This window comes from Arvicola amphibius, chromosome 2, assembly GCF_903992535.2.
Source record: "Arvicola amphibius chromosome 2, mArvAmp1.2, whole genome shotgun sequence".
Classification (NCBI taxonomy): domain Eukaryota; kingdom Metazoa; phylum Chordata; class Mammalia; order Rodentia; family Cricetidae; genus Arvicola; species Arvicola amphibius.
In genome coordinates, this window is record NC_052048.2 from 141714716 (window position 1) to 141741763 (window position 27048).

The window sequence follows — 27048 nt, forward strand, 5'->3', positions numbered from 1 at the left end:
GAAGTGCGGTGGGGGGGTCAGAAGGAGGCCAGGCCCAGGGAAGGTGGAGAGACAGGCGTGGAGGCGGAGCCTACGATGGAGGGGCTAGGCTGAAGCCTGTGAAAGACGGCGCCACCCTAGGCAAAGAGGGAGAGGCTGGGAGCAGAGCCTGAGGCCGGACCGGGGTCTGAGACTGGGGCGGAGCCTGAGGCCGGGGCGGGGTCTGAGGCTGGGGGCGGAGCCTGAGGTTGAAGGCGCTAAGACCCCAGGGCCGGGGGCGGAAAAGCCCGCTGTTGCACCTTCCCCTTGGCCCCCAAACCCTCTCGCCTCACTTCCGGCCCCCGCTTCCGATCCTGGTGGCCCGGGACCTCCTTGGGGGCGGCCTACACACCCCGAGGGAGCTTCCCGCCGCTCCGGGCCCACCGCCGGGCGCCCCACCCTCAGGATGTGTTACCTAAGTGCATGGTCACCGCCGCCGTCACAGGTAGCCTCAACCCCGCCCCCGGCCAGCCCACGTCCCTCCGGCCTTCTTCCCCCGCACCTGCCTGCACGCTCCCGGGGCCCGCAGGTGCGGAAGACCGCGAAATTCCACGCCCCGCGGACACCCGCCAGCTTCTGTGACAAGAAGGGGAGGAGCGGTCGGGCTGAGCTCCCGGGCAGATGTGTCAGGTGCGTGCGACCTCTGGTGGCTCTGAGCGGGCTGGTCGGTCCTCCCACGGGGCAGGCTTCACTCCAGCGCTGTGGGGAACCCAGTGTCCCCCACTGGGGCCACCTGGTTTAGCTGTCGACGAAAGAGTCCTTGTCTAGATTCCGCAACGCCTTTAGAGCAGTGGTTCTCAACCTTCCTAATTCTGCGACCCTTTACTACAGCTCCTCATGGTGTGATGACCCCCCCCACCACCATAACATTATTTTCGTTGTGGCTGTTATGAGTCATAAATATCTGGTTCTTGAGGGTCTTAGGCGACCCCTGTGAAACACAGGTTGAGAACTGTCGCTTTAGAGGAAGGCTCCTGACCTGGTAATGAGTCAGTCTCCCGGCGTCTTAGGAAGGCCACCACAGTAGAAAGTCAGCTGATTGTTCTTGAATAGTGTTAAATTTGAGGCAAGAAGTGGATTGTGGGAGACTTGTTCGTTACAGGTTCTCGATGTGTTCATTTCCACTTTTCGGGTTTGCTTCAGTTGAAGTTATTTCCACGAAGTTTACTTTTATTACAGAAGTTGCTGTTGATTACAGGTTTGACAGAGTCCACAGACCCTCACAGGCAGAAAGCAAGCCACTGATTTTTTATGTATCGATGTTTCTGTTCATATCTAAGGCAAAGTCATTGTAATGATAACTAAGACAGTTTCCAAAACCAAGTACACCCTCATCTCTCATTTATCTGTTTACTCGCCAGACGGCCTAAATTTATGCAAGAAGCATGGAGGTAATTCACGGCAGGGGCTACTGCTGCAGGGATCTTGAAGGAGCCGACATCCTGTCAGACACCTTCTACTCTAATCAGCTGCACACTCCGCTCGAATTAACTGCTCGCCCAACCGCCTCAGAAGACAGGTAAAACAAAAATCAGAAAAACGCAAAAGAAAGATTTCATTACATTAGTGACTTTATAACACACAAGCACTTCAGCTCTTCCATTTATCATATGGAAAAGAAAACGAAACAAGACTAAACTTCGCATGGTTAATCAGTTAAAACTGGAGTATATTGCTGTATCCTATTTAAAAAGAAAACAGACGCAGGGCGGTAGCGCACGCCTTTAATCCCAGCATGCGGGAGGCAGAGGCAGGCAGATCTCTGTGAGTTCAAGGTCAGCCTGGTGTACAGTGTGGGTTGCAGAGCAAGTACCAAAACTACAGAGAAACCCTGTCTTAAAAAAACAAAAAAAGACATCAAAATTTTCATTCTAGAAGTGTGTGTGTGCGCGTGTGTGTGTGCGTGCGTGCAGTGATTGCACTGAGACCTTATGCCTGCTAGGCAAACTGTACCACTAAACTACACCTCCAGCTCTGTTCTAGAATTCTAGAATGGTCCCTTCTTCATTTGGAGATCAATCTGTTTATTGTGGTATCCACTAATAGTGTATTCCCCAACACCTTCTGCCCAGAAAGACTCCCAGAATCTGTCGCCAACGACGGTTGCTGTGTAAGCCCTGCACTGGATGTTTGGGCTGTAATTCTGTCGCTGCTCATGACAGCCATGTCAGTGAGCCTTGTGTCCTTGCACTTCTATACGGTATAGGCAGATACTTTGCCGGAATCTCTGGCTTGGCTTTCTTCTGCTTGGTTTACTGGAATCATTTCGAGAGGAAGAATAAGTTTGTCTTTAATTACCTTGTGTGCGTTTCTAATTTCGCTTGGCCAGATCCCTAAAACTTCTTTCTCAGAAGAGAATAGGTGACGGCTCAGCTGGTAAAGTGCTGACCACATGAGCCCGAAGATGTGAGTTTGATCCTCAGCACTTACATAAAAAAGCCATGTGCAGCAGTGAGACCCTGTTAGCCCAGTGCTGGGGAGGCAGAGACAGGATCCCTGGGCTCTCTGGGACTTAATAACCAGCTAGTCAAGTAAAATCAGTAAGCACCAGGTTCAGTGAGAAACCCTGTCTCAAAAATAAAGTGGAGAGTGACTGAGGAAGGCAGTTAATGTCACTTTCTGGCCTCATACATTTGTATAGAAACACATACGCAAGCTTTTTTTTTTTAATTACTCTTAGGAAATTAGACAAGAAAACACATTCCCTCAGTCTAAACACTTCAAGAATGGTTCTGGGAAGCTAGCTTGGCAGTTAGGAGTTCTTGCTGCTCTTCCAGAGGATCTAAGTTTGGTTCTAGGAACCCAGATTTGGCTCTCATCACCTACATTAGGCAGCTCAACCATCAGTGTTGACTGAGGTTTCTGTCCCACCTGGTCCTGTAGTCATTCAGTCCTAAAGAAATACACAGAGGTCTACATTATAAACTGGTTGACCTATTAGCTCAGGCTTCATATTAACTCTTTCTTATATCATATATTAACATAATGTACATAATACATTCTTGTTTGTGTTAGCCACATGGCTTGGTACCTTTTTCAGAAAGACAGTCACATCTTGCTTCCTCTGTGGCTGGTTGACAACTGCAGACTGTGTCTTTCTCTTCCCAGGATTCTCCTGCTTTCCTTGCCCTGCCTATACTTCCTGCCTGGCTACTGGCCAATCAGCATTTATTTAAAATACAAGTGATAGTATAAAAGACCATTGTCCCACAGCACACCAGTAACTCCAGTTCTGATCCAAGGCCCTCGTCTAGCCTCGAAGGGCACCTGCACATGTAGAAGGAGCGGCGGGCTGTGTCCCGCCACCCGGCTAGCTTTACCCAAAATAATTACACGGAAACTGTATTCTTTTAAAACACTGCCTGGCCCATAGTTTCAGCCTCTTATTGGCTAATTCTCACATCTTCCTTTAACCCATATTTAGTAATCTGCGTAGCACCACGAGGTGTGGCTTACCAGGAGAGATCTTAACCTGCGTCCATCTCGGAGAGGAGAATCATGGCGACTCACTATGGCGAGTGCCTGAAGCATCTCCCCAACTCCTGCTACCCAGCATTCTGTTCTGTCTACTCCGCTTACCTAATTTTCTGTTCTCTTAAAGGGCCAAGGCAGTTTTCTTTATTAATAATGAAAGTAACACATAGACACTCCTCCATCATGCACACAAATGGCATAAACACATAGTCATAAAGCAATAGTCAAAACAAAACCTTCCAAAGTGTTACATCGCTACACACAGGCAGTCCATTCCAATTTTGACTGCCCCTGGTTGTCAGATCATTTTCTTTGAGAAGTTTCTAAAAACACTTTTTCTTCCTTGTAACTTCTACCTACTGGCTCCCATTCTTTCGTCTAGAAGTGTGTATAGTAATAAGTGATTATCCCTAGGCCAGGAGCACTTCGCCATTTTCAAATTTCTCCACTCTCTCTAAGGGTCTCTTTCTCAACCCCAACACCGGTTCTTCCAGACTGTGCTCTTACATTTAGGCTCTTCTCATCTTGTTCAGACTTCAAGGATCTATTTCGATTTATTGATTTATTTATTGATTTATTGATTTATTTATTTTTATTTATTTTTTAGTTTTTTGAGACAGGGTTTCTCTGTAGCTTTGGAGTCTGTCCTGGAACTAGCTCTTGTAGCCCAGGCTGGCCTCGAACTCACAGAGATCTGCCTGCCTCTGCCTCCCAAGTGCTGGGATTAAAAGCGTGTGCCACCACCACCCGGCTCTATTTCAATTTATAAACATGTTCTTTGCAAAAGATAAAGGGGGGCTGGAGAGATGGCTCAGGGTTAAGAGTATTTGCAGCTCACAGAGGACCCAGGTTTGGTTGTTAGTTCACAGCCTTCTGTAACTCCAGCTGCTTGGAGTCTGATACCCTCTTCTGATCTCTTCAAGCACCAGGCACACATGTGGTATGCATACATACAGGAAAATATACTATTATTTAAAATATGTAAATAAATGTTTGACATGATCAGTGTTTTCTAAATTTGAGAAAATTAAGTGCCCATATGGTCAGCCATCCATAAAATATGAGAGGCCATTTAAGCACTGTCTGAGAACAACCATCCCTGGCTTCTGTAGTCTCCAGACAGAAAGCAAGGATGACCATGTGTTCTTACAGCCCTTCCTGTTAATGCCTTCATAAGAAGCCCCAAGCAGCTTAGAAAAGATTCTTTTCCCCTCACCGTCCTAAGATGCTCTGACAGTGGCAGCAGACAAGAGCAGCATCTCTGCTCTGTCATACCTGAGACCTGCTTCCAGATGAGACCTGCTTCCAGACAAGTTCTGGGCCAGTGGCTCTCAACCCAGACCAAAGCAAAACAATAGGAAGCAAAATGCCCCTGCCTTCCAGGAAGTCCCTCTTCCTGATGGTAAAGATACATCCTGTCCTTGGTGTATATTAGCTTTCAGAAGCTTAGTTTTCTAAGTATAGAGAAAGGCACACCCTTGCCAAGTGTGACAGATTTTGAGTTAATGTGGCAACTATGATCATAATATACAATTACTTCCTTACACCAGCCTCCTTTGTTCTTCTCGTAGTGGGCAAGGCAGTCAGACAGCACATTAAAATCACCTAAGGATAGTCATATCAGTTTATCCCTGTAATTTAAGCCTTTGGGAGGCTAAGACAGAAAAACTATTGAACTAAGACTATTGCTGTGAATTAAAGGACATTCTGGGCTATGTAGTTAATTCCAGGCCAACCTGGGCTACCAAGTAAGACCCTGTCTCAAAAAAAAAAAAATCACCTGAGAAGCTTCGCAAAAATATACATTTCCAGGCTTAACCTATACATATTCTGGCACACTAAGTTGGAGGGGCGTCAGAAGAACCTGGGGAAGACTGGGTTCGCAGAAAGCACTGTAAACAGTAAAAGAACCAGAAATAGGGTTCTGGCTTACCCAGTGATCAAAGAGCAAGCTAATCTTTATATCTGTGCTTCATTTTATTCACTTGTGTGTTCCAGAGAAATTATAGTAGCCGCTGTTTTATAACAACCTCATTTGTTCTCCTTTGAGAATGTTAAGTAACTTAATAGATACTGTATTGTTTTGTATTTTCTCCATTGAAAGTTCAGAGAGTAGGAATAGTTCAGTGGCAGAATTCTTGCCAACGTGTATGAGGTTCTAGGTTCAATTTCCAGTGCACACACATACACAAACACATGCACACACTCACACACACACACACTAAATAAATGTACTTGTGACTGAGACAGCACCTAGAATCACTAGTCCTATCTCCTCTTCCCAGTCAGCTGACTACTTGTTCTGTAACTCATCAGTCAAAGAAATATATCAATTAAAAAAAATCATTTTGAGAATTGATTAGGATTTCAGTATAGGTTCACGTTTTACTTCTAGGTTCATTGCTTTTTGATTCTTGAAACACACACAAAGAAAGAGAAAAAGAGGGAGGGAGGGAGGGAGAAAGAGAAAGAGAGAGAGAGAGATTAGTTCTCTTGCCAGCTTAAAAAAATTAAGATTTGTGTGAGCTGTCTTGTAACCGTGCCTTCCAATCATTACTATCAAATTGAGCCCTCTAATTTGGGGATTGATACTCAAGATTGTTCACAGTGACTTTAATAGGTTTTGGTCCATCCATAACCCTCCCTAAAACAAAATAAACAATTTCCTTCATGATTATTCCCTTTGTTAAGGAGAGGTGTTTTATTTGAAATAATTATTTCATCCTAAAACCTTAGCTTACATTTCAAACAGTTCCTTCTATACAGTGTTATGAATACTAATACCACAGGATGAGAGTTGAGTAGACTTGAGTATTTAAAATAAAAAGAAACATGCTGGGTGTGGTGGTTCCCAGCTGTTAATCCCAGCACTCAGTAGATTAAGGCAGTTGAACTGCCATGAGTTCCTTGCCAGCTGTGCCAGAGAGAAAGACTGCAAGGGGTTAAAAGGGTAAAGGGTGATTTAGGCATTACCTCTTATTTTATTTATTTTTTTTCAATTTTGCAACTTCACTGGGTGCTAATACACATGATTGATTAACATTTTTGGCTCATCTCCTGGAACAATGTATTTTACTAGGGCCAGATATTGAGAAATTGACTCATTTATGATTTAAATGTAACTTTACAAACTTAAAAATTAAAGCTTAGCTTGTCATTAATCACAAGTGTTTAATATTTTTCACTTGTCATGTCCCCTAAACCATGTGCATTGATCATAGTCAGAGCTGGGAGAAGGGGAAAGATCTGGAAGCTGATTGCCAGGACCCCAAAGCAACAGTCACCAAGCTTTCCTAAACTGGTTTGTGTAGAGCTTAGGACATGTTGTCTGCAACAAACCAGACAAAATATTTTGTTCTTTACAGTTTCATCATAAATACTCAGTTCTGCTGTTGAGGGTGAAAGCAGCCACAGAATGGTCATACATAAATGAAAGGCAGTATTCCAGTCAAATACTAGTTGCATAACAGTTAGTAGGTTTATAATTTAGTAGTTGTTTATCTAGCAATTTCATATGATATTCAGTTCCACCTGTAAGACAGTCCTGTGTTAATTCTCCATTGTACTTAGCAGCTACTGTTGGGGAGGGGTCCTCTACGGCATGTACTGTGCTGACAGAAGTACCCAGTAGCGCGTGCCTCTCTGAGCTCTGCTTCCATGACTCTGACTGCCTCCCCTATACTCACAGGAGAGTCCACAGGACTGAGGAGCCCAGAGAAGATGGTTCTGCTCTCCTCTCATACTTTCCTTCTCACCATGTGCCCACAAATTCCTGACCCCCTAGACCAGCTCTAAATAGAGAAATGCAAAACCATTTTTATGGTCCATGCAATCAGCTAAGTTTTACTCAAGTCTTTACAAATCTCCCAAACTTATCCAAATATTCTTAGTGTGGCGTAGTGCTTTCAAGCCTCTGGCTTGAGACTTAGGCTGTTTCTTTTCATCAACACATTGGCCCACATAGAGAACTCAATTCCTCAACTCCCCCATCATTCCTCAGTTCCCTCCAGAGGACCCATTGTTGCACAGCATTGCCAACCTAGGGACCCGACTGAACTTTTGGGAGGCAAGTAATGACTTGACAGTACTAGCACCTTCACAAGGCTCCAAGTCTCTCAGCAGATGATGCCAGGAACATTTAAATACAAAGGAGCAAGTTTGACTCTTACCTTATATCATACATAAAATTTACTCATATGACTCAGAGACAGGTGTAAAAGCGAGTCCTAAAACTACAAAACTCATGGAGGGAGAGCAGGAGTGAGTCTTTGACTTTGGAGTTGCTGCATATTTATATGTACATCCTAATTATCAACAAAAGTAAAAATAAACTGAACTTCATCAAAATTAGAAACTTTGGCCATGCGGTGGTGGCTCACGCCTTTAATCCCAGCACTTGGGAGGCAGAGATAAGTGAATCTCTGTGAGTTCGAGGCCAACCTGGTCTACAAGAGCTAGTTCCAGGATAGGCTTCAGAGCTACAGAGAAACCCTGTCTCAAACAAAACAACAAAAAAAAATTTAGAAACTTAGATATTTCAAAAGATACTCCCAAGTAAGTGAGAAGACAGTGTACCGAACAGGAGGACATATTCGCTTAGTTCCACCAATAAAAGACTTGTACCTGGAACTTAAAATGAATTTGTAACTAAGAAATAAAATTTAAAAACACAAAATCAAATAGACATTTTCCAAAGAAGAAATAGAAACAGAAAGTACTGTTGTCATTAAGAGAATACAAAACAAAATTACAGTGACATACTCCTTTACTTCCATTAAAATGGCTATAATTCTTTTTCAAACACACATGACAAATGCTAAGCCCTTATACCAATCTTTCAGGAGTGTATAGTGAAGCATCTGCTATAGAATAGCCCAGCAGTTTCCCAAGAAATTAAATTAAAATTCACATAAGATCCAGCTATATAATACATTCTTTGGTAGTGTTCTCTAGAAAATTAAATCAAGTACTCAAAAATACTAATATTTAGTAGAACAATATTAATAAGAGTCACATATCTTACTAACTGATGAATGGTTGAGCAAAATGGAATATCCACTGGTAGACTGCTATGCAGCCACTAGAAGAATGAAGTCCTGGTTCACGCTATATGAAGCATCAACTTTGAAAGCATTATGTTTTGAATGATAGAAGCCAACACAAGACTACATAGTATATAGTTCTGTTTATATGAAGTGTCTGAAACAGACAAGTCTATAAAGAAAGTAGGTTCTTGGGGTGGAATAAAGGTGGGTTCTTTAATATAGCACAGCCAAAGAACACAGGGCTTCTTTTTGAGGTCATGAAAATATAAAATTGACTCTAGTGGCTGCTGTACACACTTGTGAGTCAACTAAAACTGTTGAATTCTATGGTATGCGAATTTCATCTCAAGCTTTTTTTTTTTTTTTTACAAAATAAATACATTTGTGAGAAGGGCTAACCGCTAACTTCATTCCTTTAACAGAGTGTATCATAATCTTAGAATTCTATATTCTGAATCATGACCTAGACTGCTAATGATGTGAAAGGGATTGAAGATACAGCCAAGCAGTGTCAGAGGTCTGTCATTTCTCACAGGTATCAGGAGCTGCGGGAATCACGGCCACAGTGCAGGCTTCCATGGGGTGCTGAAAGGGAATATGGTGGCATTATTCCAGTTGCTCTTCCTGAAGAACACAGGCCAAAATGCGAGCCACCCCGTGTCATGGGCAAAGGACATCAGCATTATGGATTTGGAGGAGAGATCTGGCCAAAGTAAGTGACGTTTCCAGCATTCATATTCACAAAAGGACTGCATTAACCATTTCTCATCTTCCTTGTTAGTTCTTAACATATCTGCTTCTGGACTTCTTTTACTCTTTATGAATACACAGACAGAAAAACTAATTCTGTGCTTCCCAATTGTGAAGTCAGTGGTAAGTCTGTAGGTTTTGTTTTATGTTGCTGCCATTTGAGATATTAAAGTATTCTGATTAGAAATTTTGATTAATTTCTCACTTATCTAAAACCAAATGAAGGCTGGAGCAGTGTCTCAGAAGCTAAGAGCACTGGCTGCTCTTCCAGAGGACCTGGGTTCGCGTCTCAGTACCCACATGGCAGCTCCCAATCATCTGTAACTACAGTTCTGGGAGATCTGACATTCTCTTCTGGACTACACAGATATTATACATGCATAATGCGCAGATATACATGCAAGCACATACAACTATATACATAAAATAAAAATGAAAACTAAATGTGATGAAAGGCAGAAGGAGGAGATTAAGTTAAAAATGTTTTTGCTGGGGCTGGAGAGATGGCTCAGTGATTAAGAGCTTTGCCTGCTCTTCCAAAAGCCCTGAGTTCAATTCCCAGCGACCACATGTGCTTACAACCATCTGTAATGAGATTTGGTGCCTTCTTCTGGCCTGCAGGGATACATGCAGGCAGAACACTGAATACATAATAAATAAATAAATCTTTTTTTTAAAAAAAAAGTCTTTGCTTGAGCAAAAAAGCTCACTCTGATTTGTACATGTGTTCTTGGTTTGAGACTCTGTTTTCTACTTTGTTGACCATCTATATTAAAGTATTTGAACCTGCAGGACACTATTTTCAGACTGATTTTTTTCCATGTGTCTGGGGTAGGATGCATAGAAGTCAGAGGACAACTTGAAAGTTAGTTCTCTTCTGTTATGTGGATTCCAGGAATTGGCTAGGCTTGGCAGCAGGCACCTTTACCCACTGAACTAACTGGCCAGCCCATATTTTCAGGTAATGAATTGTAAAGTCATTCCTTCAGCAAGAATATTCAAAACACAAAACTAAAGGAGCCTGGGCCTGGTGGCAAAGCCTGTAATCTAAACTGACTAAGAGACCAAGGCAGGATGATCAGAAATTCAGGGCTTGGGCAACTTGATAAGAAAGACCCTGCCTCAAAATTGAACATGAACGAAAGAAAGGAAGGAAGGAAGGAAGGAAGGAAGGAAGGAAGGAAGGAAGGAAGGAAGGAAGGAAGGAAGGGAAGAAGGAAGGAAGGGAAGAAAGAAGGAAGAAAGAAAGAAAGGAAGGAAGGAAGGAAGGAAGGAAGGAAGGAAGGAAGAAAGAAAGAAAGAAGAAGAAAGAAAGAGAAAGGAAAAGAAGGAAGGGAGAGAGAGAAAGAAGAAAGGAAGGACGGACAGACTCAGGATATAATTCAATGTTCAGTGGTGAAAAATCCGCCTAGCATGCACAAGGTTCTAGGTTAAAAAGGAGAGGCAAGCAGCAATTTAGCAAATTAAATTAAATCCCCCATTATTTTGTAATGGTTATTATATTTGCTAAAGGTTATTATATTTACCCAGAATGAAATCCATAAAATCACGGCACAACACCCACTTCCTTTCCTGCCTTATCTAATACTCCCAGTTGCCTGGCTTACTAACAGTCTAGGTAACTAGCTTCTTGCTGTTCTAAAGCATGTAAAAGAAATAAATTAGGGAAGATAAACCACAGCTAGACCATGAAATGTCAATAATAGGGCCATGTGCAGCCAGTGACCTTCTGTAAGTATCAACAATATAAGAACAAGGCCCTGCAGAGACTCAACACACATTACAGATAGTAAGAACCTCATGTTGGAACACTTGTTCAACAGACTTTCTTTAAAGACTCCACTCTCAGAGAAGCTCTTAACTATGCTATAGTTGATTGTAAACTCTAGGCTATCATTCTTTCCTTGAGCTAGGCATTGCAAATCTGCAGAACAGGGATTTGACCCCAGGTTTGTTTAATGCTAAAGCCCCAAGTGCTTCCACCTGTGCATTTTATTGATTCACCCATTTATTCCCTATCTGTTCCATAATTTGCACATAGCAAGTATTAGCTTAGCAACTGGGTTACAGCTCTTTGAGGAATGCACAGCTGTGGTCCCCAGCATTTGTATGTTAAATGTGCACAATATGCCTAGCATAGTGGCACACACCTTTAATCCCAGCACTAGGGAGGCAGAGGCAGGCGGATCTCTGAGTTAAAGGCCAGCCTGGTCTACAAATCGAGTTCCAGTACATCTAGTGCTGTCACACAGAAACCCTGTCTCAAAAAAAAAAAAATGTGTGCTAAAGAAGAGCCAAAAAGACTAGTTTTAAACATTCCGAGTAATCCAGTTTAAATGAAGAGGTCCCTCATTCTGGTTATCACAGCCCTAAGACCCTGGAGAAGGAGCACTATTCCTGCTAGAACCATCACTCTTCCCTGACCTCGAGTCTGGGTTAATATATCAATTTTTCTAGTGCCCTTTTATGTCAATGTTGTTATTTTAACATTCTTTTCTCTTGAAAACATCTTTCTGACAGTCTTCTGGCAGATAGCCTGGCAAACAGCTGTAGAATATGGCTTATCTTCTGTAACAAAGACTTTTTTTCTTACAGTACTTTTCTTTCTCTCTAAAAAGAGCCTTTTATACAAAATATTTTCCAGCTCTTTGATGGGTCAAGCCTCAATTATTTCATAAGAATATTACTCTTGAAACCACATGTCACCTTCCCTGGGTGGGGAGGGCATTTCAGTTGGGGTTCTGGGATGCCACAACTCACCCCCTCCTTGTAGGGATGTATGCTGGTTATTTTTTGTCAGCTTGACACCTGTGAGGTGGAACTCCAGTTAAGTAACTGCTTCTATCCAGTTGGCCTGTGAGTGAGTAAGCAGTTTGTTGATTCATGATTGATGTGGGATGGCCCAACCCATGGGGCAGTGTCACTCTAGACAGGTGGTTGTGGGTTATATAAGAAAGCAGGCTGGAGAGATGGCTCAGTGTTTAAGAACACTGGCTGATCTTCCAGAGGACCTGGGTTCAATTCCCAGCACCCACATGGCAGCTCACAACTGTCTGTAACTCCAGTTCCTCGGCAAAACACCAATACATATAAAATAAAAATAAATAAATTTTAAAAAAGCCGAGCATGAACCAGGGAGAGCAAAACAGCACTCTTCTTCTGTGGTCTGTGGTCTCTGCCTCACTTCCTCCCTCAGGGTTCTTGCTTGAGCTCCTCCCCTGACTTCCGTTAATGATGGATTCAAACTTATGAAGTAATAAAGCCTTCTTCCCCAAAGAGAATTTGGTCAGTATTTATCACAGCAACAGACAGTAAACTAGGAGGATAGGGTAGGCTCCTTCTTCCCTCACTAACTCTACAGGTACCTGCTCCTTAGAGAAATGACATGGTGAGATTATTTGAACGAAACAGAAAGAGCAAAGCTAAAGGAAGGGTAGCCCTCTGCAGAGCAAGTCATGCCATGGAGACACCATTGCTCTCCCAGCTCTTCCTGACAAGACTATATCTAAGGAAAACTCTTTAAAGGAATTATCAACAATATTCACCAACCACAGTATGCAAGCTTCAGAATTTCTAAGTGGGGTTCGTTATCCCCCATTTTATCCATTCACTGAGATAATAAAACCAACAGAGTAATAAAAAAAAAGTATGGTCTTGTTTTCACTCTCATAAATAAGTTTAGACAAGTTGCAAAACTGTTGATTTCTCTATAAAAAAGTAAGTAGATTCTTCACTAAACTACTGTCAAATGATAAAAAAGCTATTAAGTAGATCTGTAGTATTCTGTGTACTAAGGTTTTCTGTCCTGCCTGGTTCCCACAGTCATTAAGTCCCAGAAGAAATCACACAGAGGTCTACATTAACTATAAACTGATTGGCCCAATAGCTCAGGCTTCTTATTAACTCTTATAACTTACATTAGCCCATTATCCTTGTTTATGTTAGCCACATGGCTCAGTACCTTTTTCAGCAAGGCAATCACATCTTGCTTGTGGCTGGGCAAGGACTACAGAGGAATGGGCTTCCTCCTTCCCAGAATTCTCCTGTTCTCATTGACCCACCTCTACTTCCTGTTTGGTTGTCTCACCTATACTTCCTGTAGCAAGGAGCTCAGCGGGCAGGCTCCCGGCTGCCGGCTAGCTTATGCCCCAAAATAATTACACAGAAACTGTATTCTTTTAAACACTGCCTGGCCCATTATTTTCAGCCTCTTACTCACATCTTGATTAACCCATATCTAATAATCTGTGTAGCACCACAAAGTGGTGCCTTACCGTTTAGTTTCTAGCATACGTCCATCTTGGGCTGGAGCTTCATCGCATCTGTCTCAGAGGAGAGGCACTGCAGTCTGGCTCAGAGAGGAGAAGCGTGGCATCTGACTGAGCCGTCTACCTCACTTCCTTCTTCCTGTTCTGTCTACTGTACCCACCTAAGGGCTGGCCAATCAAATTGGCCAGGCAGTTTCTTTATTAGCCAATGAGAGTCCTCCATCACTTCCTGCCTGGCTACTGGCCAATCAGTGTTTATTTAAAATATGATTGACAGAATACAGACCATTGTCCCACAGCGGTCTTTCTTTAACGGTAATGGTGGTGGTACATAAAAGTCAATGGGACCACATGAACCAAAACTTCTAATGTCTAAAAGATAAAACAGATGCAAAATTTATCACCTGAAAAGAACCAAACAATAATAATAAAAAAATCTTATGCTATTAATAGGAGTCAACTAAGGAAAGAAACTTCTACATAATTCATTCCAGGCTGTTACTTAATGTCTTCCAGGAAGCATTTGGAGTCAAGCAGTTCTTTGTCCTATAGACTGCAAGATGCTTAGCTTCACTGGCTCTTCACCTCTACACAACCACAAGCTGTGACAAGTGGAATAAAGTCACCACTATTCACTCCCATGCTTTTCCTGAAAGAGGAAAGGGGGGACAATATTGCATGCATCATATCTAATCCCAACCCTACATTCCAGATACATGTGAAGCAAGGTGAGCCCACAAAACCTGCAGTTCTCCAGTTTGAAGAAAAGAGAGCGAAAATCATATTAGCAAAGGGAAAACCTAGAGAGGTCAAAGGCTAACAGTGACTCCTGTAGAGTCCAACAGACATCTGAATAGATTTGCTTGTTGTCTGAGATTTCTGTTCTGCCCAGTCCTGTAGCCGTTTGTCCCAAAGAAACACACAGAGAACTACTACATTAATTATAAACTAGTTGGCCTATTATCTCAGGCTTCTTACTAACCCTTATAACTTACATTAGCCCATAATTCTTGTCTATGTTGGCCATATGGCTTGGTACCTTTATCAGTGAGGCATTCTCATCTTGCTTCTTCTGTGGCTGGGTCACAACTGCAGACTGAACTTTCCTCTTCCCAGAATTTTCCTGTTCTTGTTGCCTTGCCTATACTTCCTGCCTGGCTACTGGCCAATTACAGTTTTATTAAAATACAGGTGACAAATCTTTACAAAGTATAAGACCATTGTCCCATAGCATTTGCTGCTCACAAAACCCCTTTGGGTTCTTCCCTCTCATGCTGCACCATGGGTACATGAGTATGGTGTTGAGGTGTGAGAGCTATAGGACCTTCATTTTGCTTACTTTCCACATTTGGAACTTACCCCCTGGCAAGATAAAATACAGAGTGCCCACGTGTGCCCTAAGTTCCACCAATCACCCACTTCTGCACTAGACTTTGATTTGCCAGGCAAGTAGTAACTATCCTTGATGATGAGATCACTGGGGAAATAAATGGTGGATTCAAAAGATACTGGGTGGCCACAGTGAGCACTGAGCTCATATGAAAACATTACCTGGGAAGCCCAGACTCCCTTGAGCATACTCCCCTCTTAGAGGAATGCACCGCCCTGCCGTATGAGTCTTCTTCCATGCCTTTTTCTGCTTTATTCCTAATAACATTTTTTGTGTGCCCATTGAAAATATATGGTGGGTTTTTTGTTAATGTATGCACTTATATGATCGTAGTATTAAACAATCTAGATGTTTTTCTTATTTTCAATCCAGATAGTAAGCATAGATCCACTTTATTTTAATCTCAATACCCACAGTACATATGGGTCAGATATACACATATTCTGTTGCTTTACCTGTACCATAATGAACTGCCTTACATAGGGATTTGTCAGCTCATCATGAATGTATCTTTAGAACAAATCCTAAAAGGAAGGTCTGGGCCATAACATCTGAGGGTTTTTAGTTTAGTATATGTGACACAAATGATTTATATTCTTGTGTCTAAAAGCATCCATTTTTCTTGTGCCTCAGCCTCTGTACTATGTTTTCCAGCTGTACAGTTTTTGTCTATTTTGTGAGTTAATCCATTCTCATGATTCTGAGAATATATTTTTTTGATTACTAGTTATTTGGATATGTTTTTGTTTATGTTTTACGTAACAACTTTTGTGTTTCTTCTTCAGCTCTTATTTTTTCTTTTTTTTGGTTTTTATTTTATTTATAGATTATTTTTGTTCTTTATAGTCAAAGTATTGGATATAAAAAATCTGTGTTAGGGACATGACTCAGTAATTAAGCACCTGTCACAGAAGTGAAAGGTCCTGAGTTGAGGTGTCCTGAAGCAGACACAGTGCTGTGCATCTGACATCTTTGCACTACGGTGGCAAGAGAGGAGGCAGGGGCAGGAGAATCCCTGGAGCTCATGGGCCAGCTATCCTGCTGATCTCAGCAGTGAACAAGACACCCTGTCTCAGACATATTGAACACGCACACACAAACCCTCCAAAACAAAACAAGATCTATTTACCAGTGGAAAATTGTAAACATTTGTATAGATTTTCCCCCTTGTGGGTGTTGTTTAGGGAGAGGGTATTTCCCTTTCTAGATTATATACAGTGCATGTCTGTCCGTAGATAAGCGCACATGAATGCAGTTGTCCACAGAGGTCAAAGGTGTTGTGAGCCACCCTTGGATGCTGGGAACTAAACTCTTGTACTGCAAGAGTAGCACACATTCTTAACTGTTGAGCCATATCTCTAGCCCTATTTTTTTATTTTTAGCTCTTTAAACAAGGAATGTTTATGTAACTCAAGCTGAACTTGCAGTCTTCCCACCTTGGCATTCTGCTTGTGAACTTACAGGTCCCTGCCCCATTCCTTTGCTATTTAGGTTTTACTCTAACTGAAATGATCTTCTTTGAATTGCTAAGTGGAGATGGTTAACTGTTCCCATCCTGTTTACTAAAAAAAAAATCTTAATTTTCAACTAATTTAAAGCACTACTTTTTATATATTCTATATAGAATTTCTATATTCTTGTGTCTGTATTTATCTATTTGCCCTTTGCCCTCTCATGGATATGCTCTAGTATGTACAAATATGTTCAATTTAATTTGTTGTCTCTTCAGAAACCTTCCTATTGAGCAGTTCTACTATCTGACACAGAACAAGAAAAGTGATGTCTATGGAAACGATTCTTTGTAAGTCCTGGGCAGGGGCTGTTTTATGTATTCTAAGTAAAAAAAAAAAAATTACGTGAGAAATTTAGAAGTGTTTTCAGAGAAAAAAATCCTTTTTGCCATATTAAAGATCACCAGCACCAGAAATCAGCACTTAACGGAAACAAATGAACCAGACAGATTATATGTGGTCTTTAAACAAGCCTGTGAAAACTAAGGACTACTGGACTGGAGAGCCGGGCAGGTCACTGTGGACCACACCTCTGCCTTCTCCTCCTCAGTCTAGTAAGGGTCTGTTAGATGTTTTTAAAGAGTCACTGAAAATGACAAGGGTCCTCAAAAAAATTGGAATATTATGCAGAGAGGGGTGATTATAAACCTACTCTTGATAAAATTGCTGTCTCTTTATGGATAAGGGTGTATTTGTTAACTCACCTTCCTGTAAGGTAATGTCTTCTATCATATTAAATTATTTTAAAATGGTTTCTTATGTATACTGAAAAATCAGTCCTTTATTTTCAAATAAACATAAGATAACATGACCTTTCAGAACCTAGCTCCGTGTACAATGACATACACCAAATTACAGAAACACTGAAGTAACACTGAACCCTTAAGGTTAGTTACAAGAAGCTAATTCCATAAAGAACTGAGCCACAAGAGGGAGCCAAAATTTGTGTTTGCCCAGGCTTTACCCATTTGAGCTTCATTAATTCAAAAAACATGGCAAAATTAATGGATTGATGTCAAGAAAATAGTGTCTCTGAACATCTGGTAATTTTATTTGTATTTTTTTTAATTTTTAATTTTAAAAAAATATTTTGTCTATTTTTTCATTTTGAATCAAGCCTGTGTTAGTAATGAAGTATAGCAAATTTTGTCATGAGACATTTTTGATGCCAACTTACATTTTATTCATATGAAGCAACCAGTCCAGCAACACTAATCCTTTGGCATCACATCTTCATCACTTCCTGCACCCCCATATTTCTGCCTCAGCGACATATCTGGGAGACAGGCCCACAGAATCCAAATAAAGATTTTTAAAAAGTTATGGTTCATGTGAATTGTGTATTTATAAAACACTACAGAATAATGCAGTTATATAGCTTGCTGCTTTCTTATGAACATATCCAGCATGGAAGATATCAAAAACACTCAGCAGTATGTTCAAATTCTCTGACTTACTTTATTGTGAAATGATAACATTCTGATTGTTTTCCACACCTGATATCTTTGAGTCTTATGAGCATAGGCTGAAATAATTGCTGATGTCAAATGTCAGTGGATAACTATCCCTCTGCAGGGAGCTTGTTTCCAGGACTACGGTATTACCTCTTGGCCTGTGGGTTCAGAGTAGTTAGTAAGTACACCACATCAGAGTGAACTGGTTCAGAAAATCCAACCTCTGGCAAGTTGGCCAGTTTTGTTCTCTACCGTCTGACGATTGCACAATATTTACTGTCATGAGATATCAGCAGCTGTGGGCAAAGGGACAAAGCACACCCAGCCCCAGCCAGGCCACACAGGTCACTTTAGGACACATAATTGCATCACATGGGATGTCAGGCTCTCAGGACTCTCTGGCTACTGCTTGATTATGACAGAGGAGGTAAGAACAGGAGCCTCAGCCCCCGAACCTTCTCTGCAAATAAAAAATGCAAAAGGTTTTGGTGACCAGGACTAAATTAGAATCAATTTTAAAAAATTGATCAATAAACAACTTGGATATGAAAATACTATGTCTGTGTCTTACCATTGTGCAAGGCAATAAAAATTTGCCTACATGTCAATGTGGACTAAAGACAGGATATATCTTACTATTCTTAAGTTTCTAATAGGAATCCAAGCCTTTAAAAGCCCCAACTTAAATTAGGACTTCTGTCCTGCTTTTATTTTAGGTTACCCAAACCACCTAATTCAACAGTAGGGTAAGTATATACTTTATATTTTCCTCCCCATTATAATAAAAGATGATGGCATTGCTTATGACTTAGTTGTGTGTGAGCACAGAAAGCTCCACACACATACCTGCTGGAGGACAGCCTGGTGCAGTCCATTGCACTGATATTTCTATTTATACTTATATTCAGTCAGTCCTCTTAAATGCAATTTTAGTACAACAGAGTTTTAGGATTATAGACATTAGAATTTAAAACAGAGATTTCTTCATATATCCCTACTCTCCCTCCTGTGAGCCTCTTACATTCAAGCAGCTTGCTTTTCATAGCAAAAGAAGCAAGAACAATGTGCCGTAACAAGTCCACACTTCAGATCTGGTCATTTTTGCATGCTGTCCTTTTTCTGTTCCAGGATTGCACCTAGAACACAATATTGCATTTAGTGGCATGTTTCTTCAGGTGTCTCTCAGCTGGGACAGCACCTTAGACTTCACTTGTTTTGATATTCTTAACAGTTCTAAAGATTATAGAATATTTGTAGAATGGCCGCAAATGGAATTTGACTGTGGGTTTTTTTTTTGTTTGTTTTGGTTTTTGTTGTTTTGTTTATGGTAAGACTGGAGTGGTGTGTTTTGGGAGGAAGGCCACACAGATAAAGTGCTGTTTATACACTATCCTGCTCCACTCGAGGAAGACCACTCGATTATTGCTGACGTGACCCTCCACCACTGGACTAGGGAATGTTTACAGCCTCCCCACTGCGGTTACTCTTTTTGTCCTTCCTTCCACATTGTGCTTTTAAGAAGAAAGTTGAGGTGTGCAGAAGATGTCTGGAATTCTGCACTACTTTTTAAGAGCAAAGCACCTTCACAAATTAATTTAGGGCTGGGATGGAGCTCAGATGGTAGAGCACTTGCCTAGTATGCTCCAAGGCCCTGGGTTTGATTCCCAGCACATGCCTATAAGCCCAGAGCTCCGAAGACAGAGACAGGAAGATCATGAGTTTAAGGTCATCCTCAGCTACAGAATGAGTTTGAGGCCAGGCTGGGCTATGTAAGTCTCTGTATAAAATTTGGTGGTTTTTTCTTCTTTGGTATTCTGCATGGGAGTTTTACGTACTCTTTTGAGAGATGGTTTTGGTGATTTTTCTTTAATCACTTATTTCACCCTTGTGGATGTTTGTTTTGGTTTAGGAACTCATGAAGTAATCCAGGATCACTTAGTTTGGTGTCTTGAATTGCCATAAGCCACTCGTTGAATCTCCCCTGCACTCTTTAACATTTCCCACACTGTAGTGGGGCTGTGGAGAGGGTTGTTTCTGTTCTCTTCTCTTTTTTTAACCTTTATTAATCACTTTCTGGCACTATAAGATATTTCTGAGTCATCTTATTTATTTCCTGTCTGCTCCAAGAATCAGCCAGAACCTCAAGAAACATGAGTTCCTTTTACCAGGAACTAGCATAAAAACCAGATCTGAGCAGTAGGTACTCTTGGGCCACCGACATTCTCTCACACCGACTGAGAACGTTAAGCTAACATTTTAGAATTGTGTTTCAGTTAAAGCAAAGAGCTACTCAAAGAGCTGTTAGAATCCAAGTTAAGGTTGGGGGTGGGTATTAAAAATACAACCTGTGCAGAACTCCTGTTTGGGGTTCATTTCTTGGGTTCATCCTTCTTGAGTGTGAGCTTCTAAGTGGCAGGCGAGGAGTAGAGTATTGTGGTGTAGAGGGTCCGCTCCTTCTAGCAGCCCGGGTCTGCTGGCAGTCTTTAGCACACAGCTCTGTCCTCACAGTTCTGTCCTCACGTGGCGTTCTCAGTGTAGGCCTCCCTGTGTACAAGTTTAACTCTCTTTTAAGCACACAGCCTTCAAATTAAGGGCCCACCCCACGTTAGTATGACCCCTCTTGTCTAATTACTTGTACAACGATCCTATTTCCAAATTAGTTTATACTAGAAGGCCTTTGGGGTTAGGATTTCAACCCACAGATTTTAAGAGGAAACACAGTTCAACCTCTAACACCAGTCTTGTTTTCTTGAATTCTAATTGTAAATACCATTCTGTACTCTGTGGCTCTCACACAGCTTCTACACTCTCCCTTAGTTCATGCCAGTTCTCCAACAATAGCAAAATTAGATCTCTCTGCCTTCTTAACCTTTTCCTTCTGTGTGTGTGTGTGTGTGTGTGTGTGTGTGTGTGTGTGTGTTGCTGACTGCTCAAAGAACAAATGGCCTGGGTTGGAAGTCCAGTTCAAGGTGTTGCATTACTGGAATAGATGCTCAAAATGATTCCATAAAATCAAATATTTGGATCTTCTTAAAACATGATGTGGAAGTTAAAAAGCACAAAAAAATTCTTCCTATACTTCCTTCAAACTGTAAAATTAATACATTCTCTGCTTTATATTAGCTATTTAGGAAAACTACTCGCTAATAATTAATTAGGTATGATTATTTTTAAATTAGTTTTTATTTATCTAGCAAAATTAAGAAGATTTATTGTTTATAGTAAATTCTACAGAATGCTAGCTATGTAAGTATAGTAATGGTCTAGGCTGTCTCCACAGTGGACAGAACAGCATCTGCCACAGCAAAGGACCCCAGTAAATATTTGATGGGTTTTTATTTACTTCTTTCTCTTTTCTTATTTACTCAATAAATCTTAGAGAAATCTGCTCACCATATCCAATTGAACATCCCTACCATACGCACACAAGCCGGTGCGCCATGTTTCCGACCTTCACCTCACCTAAGGACCTCTACACTGGCATTAAAGCCCGCACACAGCAGCCTTTCCCTCCTACGGTGCCAACCAAGGCCTATGACACAACCGTTTTGAAGACAAGAGGTAAGACGTGACATGAAATCAAAACTGTATGACTTCTTATCATTGGCAAGAACTCGGTAGTACAATCAAAGAAAGCAAGGAGAGCAGAGGGTCTAGTAACCTCGTCCCACTGTTCGGAAAGATGCCCCAGCAGTCAGCCGAGAGCACACTGCACACCGGTTAAATCAGACTGCAGACACTCGTGACTGCACTGCGAGCACAGCATCTGTGGTAGAAACAGAATATCTCTTCCTGGTCTTGTTTCTTACTCACCCATAGGTCTGGGTTGCTCTGATCTCTTCAGAATAACTACTCTTGCTTCGATTTTCAGGTAACCCTTACAGATACGAACTGCTTGATTATCCCATGGATTCAAAGAAAAAAGCACTGACTTGGCCAGGTCAGGGTGTATATTATGATGTAAGTATCTTTCAGAATTAATACCTTTTTTAAAAAATATTTATTTATTTATTTATTTATTATGTATACAATATTCTGTCTGTGTATGCCTGCAGGCCAGAAGAGGGCACCAGACCCCATTACAGATGGTTGTGAGCCACCATGTGGTTGCCGGGAATTGAACTCAGGACCTTTGGAAGAACAGGCAATGCTCTTAACCACTGAGCCATCTCTCCAGCCCAGAATTAATACCTTTTAACCTAATACACTTATAAAGTATACAAGATGGCTGGGTAGATGGCTCAGTGGGTAAAGAATTTGCTGTGCAAGCATGAGAACCTGAGTTCAGATCTCCAGTGCCTATACAAAAGGCTGGGATGCAAGGCGACCCTGGCCAGCCAGCCTTGCTGAATCAGTGATCTCCAAATTTAGTGAGACCCTGCCTTATGATTCTAACATGGATAATGACAGAGGACGCCGCCCAGTGTTAACCTCTGGCCTCCACAAGGATGCACGCATGTGCTCCTTCACATATACATGCCAGTCATCACACACGTACATATGTCACTGCATATGTCAAACGCACTACAGTGCACATGGTGGACTGTTGTAGGATGTTTTATTCTTCTGGCATTTGAGGAGCCCACCTCCCAGCTCTTAAATTAATCACACAGAGGCTTATTATTACTTTTGAATGCCCAGCCTTAGTTTGGTGTTTTTCTTGCCAGTTTTCCTTAACTTGAGTTATCCCAACTGCCTTTTGCCTCTGGGCTTTATCTTTATTTCTGTATGCCTCTCTTTACCTCTTTCTCCATGGTTTGCTGTGTAGCTGGGTGACTGGCCCCTGATGTCCTCCTCTTCTTGTTCTCTTGCTCCTCTTTCTCTCTTTATATGCTCTGCCTGCTAGCCAGCCTATTCTTACTTCGGCTTCACTATTGGCCATTCATCTCTTTATTAGGACCATCAGGTGTGTTACGCAGGCAAACAACCACAGCTTCACAGTTAATCAAATGCAGCATAAACAAAAGTAACATGCCTCAAAATAATATTCCCCAGCAATGGACTGTTTATATTTAGAGGAAAAGTCTGCAATTTCACTTCCACATCTTTTATTTTATCAGCTGATTTCATATACTTGTGATAGTTATGGGCATTTCCAGAGTTATAAGACAAAGACAGTACGTAGTTTGAAGGAAACACAAGTGTCTTTGTCTTTTTGTTTTTCTTTTTTGCTTTGTTTTTTTTCAAGACAGGGTTTCTCTGAGGTAGCTTTGGAGCCTGTCCTGGAACTAGCTCTTATAGACCAGGTTGGCTTCGAACTCACAGAGATCCACCTGCCTCTGCCTCCCGAGTTTATGAGCCATTTTTATTCCAGTCATTATTAATACATTTGTATCAAAGTCTAAAAGAAAGCATAATATGTTAAATTGCTGTGCACAAACCACTTCAAGATACACTATTTAACTCTTTTTTTCTTTTTGGAGACAGGGTTTCTCTGTGTACAGCCCTGCCTGTCGTGGAACTAGCTCTGTAGACCAGGCTGGCCCCAAACTCACAGAGATCCACCAGACTCTGCCTCCCGAGTGCTGGGATTAAAAGCATTCACCACTATATCATTTAATTCTTAAAGTAATGTTCTAAGATTACTACCACCAAGCCCATTTCACAGAACGGGACACTGAAACTCAAGTTTATGACTATGTAATGGTTAGAGTCCAGGTCTGTGAGACTTGTCTCCACTTTCACCTCTGTACCAGAGCTCCACATAGATAAGAGGGAAATTATCAGTCATGAGAGAACATATCTAGACATTTGAAAATAATAATAGCTACCATGTATTGACCGAGTGGTTTCTAAAAGGCAGTGTCAGGTCCTTCCAGATAGTAGCTCCTTGAACCCAAGAATTTGTGAGTTAGGTAAGCAATTAAAAATGGAAGATTGGAAACATCTGAGTTTTACCTGAAAAATCATTGTGGCAGTCCACATGTGGTCACAATAGTGACAAACAACTATCAACAAAGTAAACAATTCCTGTTGCGTAGTTTTTGTTTTGTTTTGTTTTGTTTTTCAAAACAGGGTTTCTCAGTAGCTTTCAAGCCTGTCCTGGAACTAGCACTTGTAGACCAGGCTGGCCTTGAACTCACAGAGATCTGCCTGCCTCTGCCTCCCAAGTGCTGGAATTAAAGGTGTGTGCTGCCACCACCTGGCCCTGTTGTGTTTTAAAGTATGTCTAAAAGAACCCTTTACACAATCATTTTAACTGGATCTCTGACTTTTTTTCTATCTTTTAAAATTATTTACTTAAAAAATAAACTAATATATTTAAAAATCTTGCAAGTAAATAAAAATATTAAGGGTCTCTGATTCAGGTAATATCTATTACCAGAGCAACAGAAATACGAGAAGTTATTTTTGCAACTGCCCCATTATTTCATGCTCTCATAGTCCAAGTCTCTACCATGTGCTTCCTTCCTGTCACTCCTCTGTGGGTTCCTCTTTGCCCAAGTGGCAATAAAGCCCAGCAGTGTAGTGAGTCAGGAAGGACTTCTGGAGGCAACCTTACTTCTTCCCCCGAGTAGATTCTTCCTTCCTTCCTTCCTTCCTTCCTTCCTTCCTTCCTTCCTTCCTTCCTTCCTTCCTTCCTCCTTTCTTTCTTTTTAAGATTTGCTTTATGTATGAGAGTGCTCTTTCTGCATGTGCCAGAGGGCATCTGAGCCCACTATAGATGGCTGTGAAACACCATGGGAATTGAACTCAGGACCTCTGCTCAGCCATCTCTCCAGCAACCATTCCAGGGTCTTTCTGCCTGTCTAAAATTTGTTCATTTTCCAGGTCTCAGCTAACAAACATAGCTGGGATCCAAGTCAGGAGACCGCTGTTCTAGTTATTAGTTGTCCGTTGATGGCATCTGATGTCTCAGTGATACAGGAGGCATATTGTTTCTTTTTGAGCTTTGATTAATTATCTGTATGATTTCAATAAAGCTGGCCTACAAACGTGGAAAGTTTGGGGAATAATATAAAAACTGGAAATAGTACATAAGAAAATATTATTAGTCCAGCAGGAATTATTTTCTTCTCTGCTAACACCTCCCGTACTCTATAGTCAATAACTTCTCACAATTAATTTTATAGCTCATCAACTAAATGACAACTTCTTTGAGAAGAGAGTATTTTTGTATTTATATCTTCTATGATGTTTTTCAGGGGGATTGTTTGCTTGTAACAGAATCTCCCATAGCCCAGACTGGCATTGTTCTTGGTAAGGAGCCAAGAATGACCTAAACTCATGATCCTCCTGCCTCCCTCCCAAGTGCTAGGATTACAGGTATGTGCCACCACAGTGGTTTTATGCAGTGCTGGGGATGGAACCCAGGGCACTGAACTACATCATTCATACACAGTCTTTATACATAGATTTTCCACTGGCTTTATTCTTGTTCATGTCTCTAATGTTTAATCTCACTTTGTGATCTGTTCTAACTAGTTTTAATTTTCAACTTTTTGATCATTCTTCGGGCTCATTCCTGACTTTAATCAAGTTTTGCACTGACAAAAATAAAACTGATAGTGAGCTAAATGGGAGGTTATGAAGGAGACCCCCCTGGACAGCAGGGGCTTCCTCCCAGACCCCGGATTAGGCACAAACCACACCCAAACACTGTTTTCACAGCGATCCTTTATTAAGTGGGGAAGAAAAGTTAAAGTGGCTGCTTTCTGACTCTGGCAGAAAAACAGCAGCAAATGACTTTGCAGGTGTGGTCTTTAAGAGGAGAAGAAGGGGAGGGAGGCCATTGTCAGAATGGGCTAGGATGTGGTGTAAAGGAGTTAGGGAACAGGGGACAAGGGAAGGAGCACTTGTCAAAGAGCTGTCTCTGGGTAGAGTAGACAGGCGTGGCACATAGGGAAATGGGAGTTTATAAAGGAAAAGGGGGAACCCTATGTTAGGATGGGTTGTTTAATTTTAATTGGGCATGTTAATTAGGTGACCCAAAGGGGGATTCTGATTTCTGGACTTCAGTACTTCAATAGCTGGACCTTGGTAGTCAGCCTCAGGAAGAGGGAGTGGCCAAATAAGGGAATAGATCTTTATGGCTAGCTAGAATGTAATCTGTCAGTTTTCTAGCAAGGCACAGGGAAATAGACAGAAGGGCGCAGCCTGCTAGAGCTGTGCTTGCCACACTCAAGCTGGCCAGAGTCCCTTAGGTACGCCAGGCCCATTTTATTTTACTTTTGGTTTTATGTGTATGAGTGTTTACTTGCATACATGTGTGCCATGAGCATGTCTGATGCCTGTGGAGGTCAGAAAAGTGGAACTGGAGTACAGACGGCTGTGAGCCGCTGTCTGGTCCTCTGCAAGAGCAGCCTGTGATTTTAACCTCTGAGCCACCTCTCCAGTCCTTGTCTTTTTCTTTTTGTGAACTCGGGGTTATCCCCTGAACCAGTCCTCTCCCATTTCCCTTCTCTCACCACCTGACTAGGAGAGATCAACGGTGTCATTTTTCTCCCCAGCATTTTGTTTGTAGTAACAAAGTTTATGCAGTACGAGCCGCTTCCTATCACTAGAGCAGTGGCTCTCACCCTCTGCTTCACTGTGAAACACAGTCATTCTCGGGGTTGGATCCACAGCAGGAAGGCCGTTCAAAGACTCAAACTGTAGAATAGTAATTGTCTTTCTCTGTACCACATGCATGGAAACGATGGTGACAATCAGATAAGCCTTTTCTGCCATGTTACCTACCACAAGGAGGAAACTCCAGAAACTGTAGTTGGCATTTCCTGTGTAAACCATCAAGAAAGTGTGATTAACGTTGGTAACCATCTAAAGCAGCCAGTTTCTGGCTCTAAAACCTACCAGCTCTATGACCTGGGTAACGGCTCCATTTAGCTCTTCAGTGCCTCAGTGTCCTAATAAATGAAGACAGGACAAGATAAAATGTACTTGAAAGTTCTGTCCCAAGAAGGAGATGCAAATGAAAGCCCCCAGTGCATAGTGAGATCATAATCAATGTAACTGTAGCTACTTTGGGCAATATTCCCAAGACTATGCTTTGCTAACCTGGAAACATTTTTTTAAATGGTGAAATTGGAAAGAAGGCTTACTCTTGTAAATTATCAAGGACTTAACGTTTTAATGTTTAAGTTACAATAGCGTGTGTGTGCATGCGTGTGTGCTGGGTATAAATGCATGAGGGGGTCA

The 27048-nt window shown here is 41.6% G+C and overlaps 1 protein-coding gene across 3 annotated transcripts in view; it reads left to right on the forward strand.

Annotated features, from left to right (window-relative positions):
- The first annotated feature begins 206 nt into the window (after positions 1–206).
- Positions 207–27048, forward strand: part of C2H7orf31 (chromosome 2 C7orf31 homolog) — a 36013-nt gene continuing 9171 nt past the window's right edge. For 2 of the 3 annotated variants that reach the window (XM_038320805.2, XM_038320807.2), the window contains exons 1-7: positions 207–648; positions 1380–1537; positions 9073–9249; positions 16675–16746; positions 18627–18656; positions 21290–21471; positions 21782–21870. In XM_038320805.2, coding sequence (XP_038176733.1) covers positions 1404–1537; positions 9073–9249; positions 16675–16746; positions 18627–18656; positions 21290–21471; positions 21782–21870 — 684 coding nt within the window. In that variant the 5' untranslated portion in view covers positions 207–648; positions 1380–1403. The remainder of the gene's footprint in view (positions 649–1379; positions 1538–9072; positions 9250–16674; positions 16747–18626; positions 18657–21289; positions 21472–21781; positions 21871–27048) is intronic. The other variant, XM_038320806.2, reaches the window with a different exon arrangement.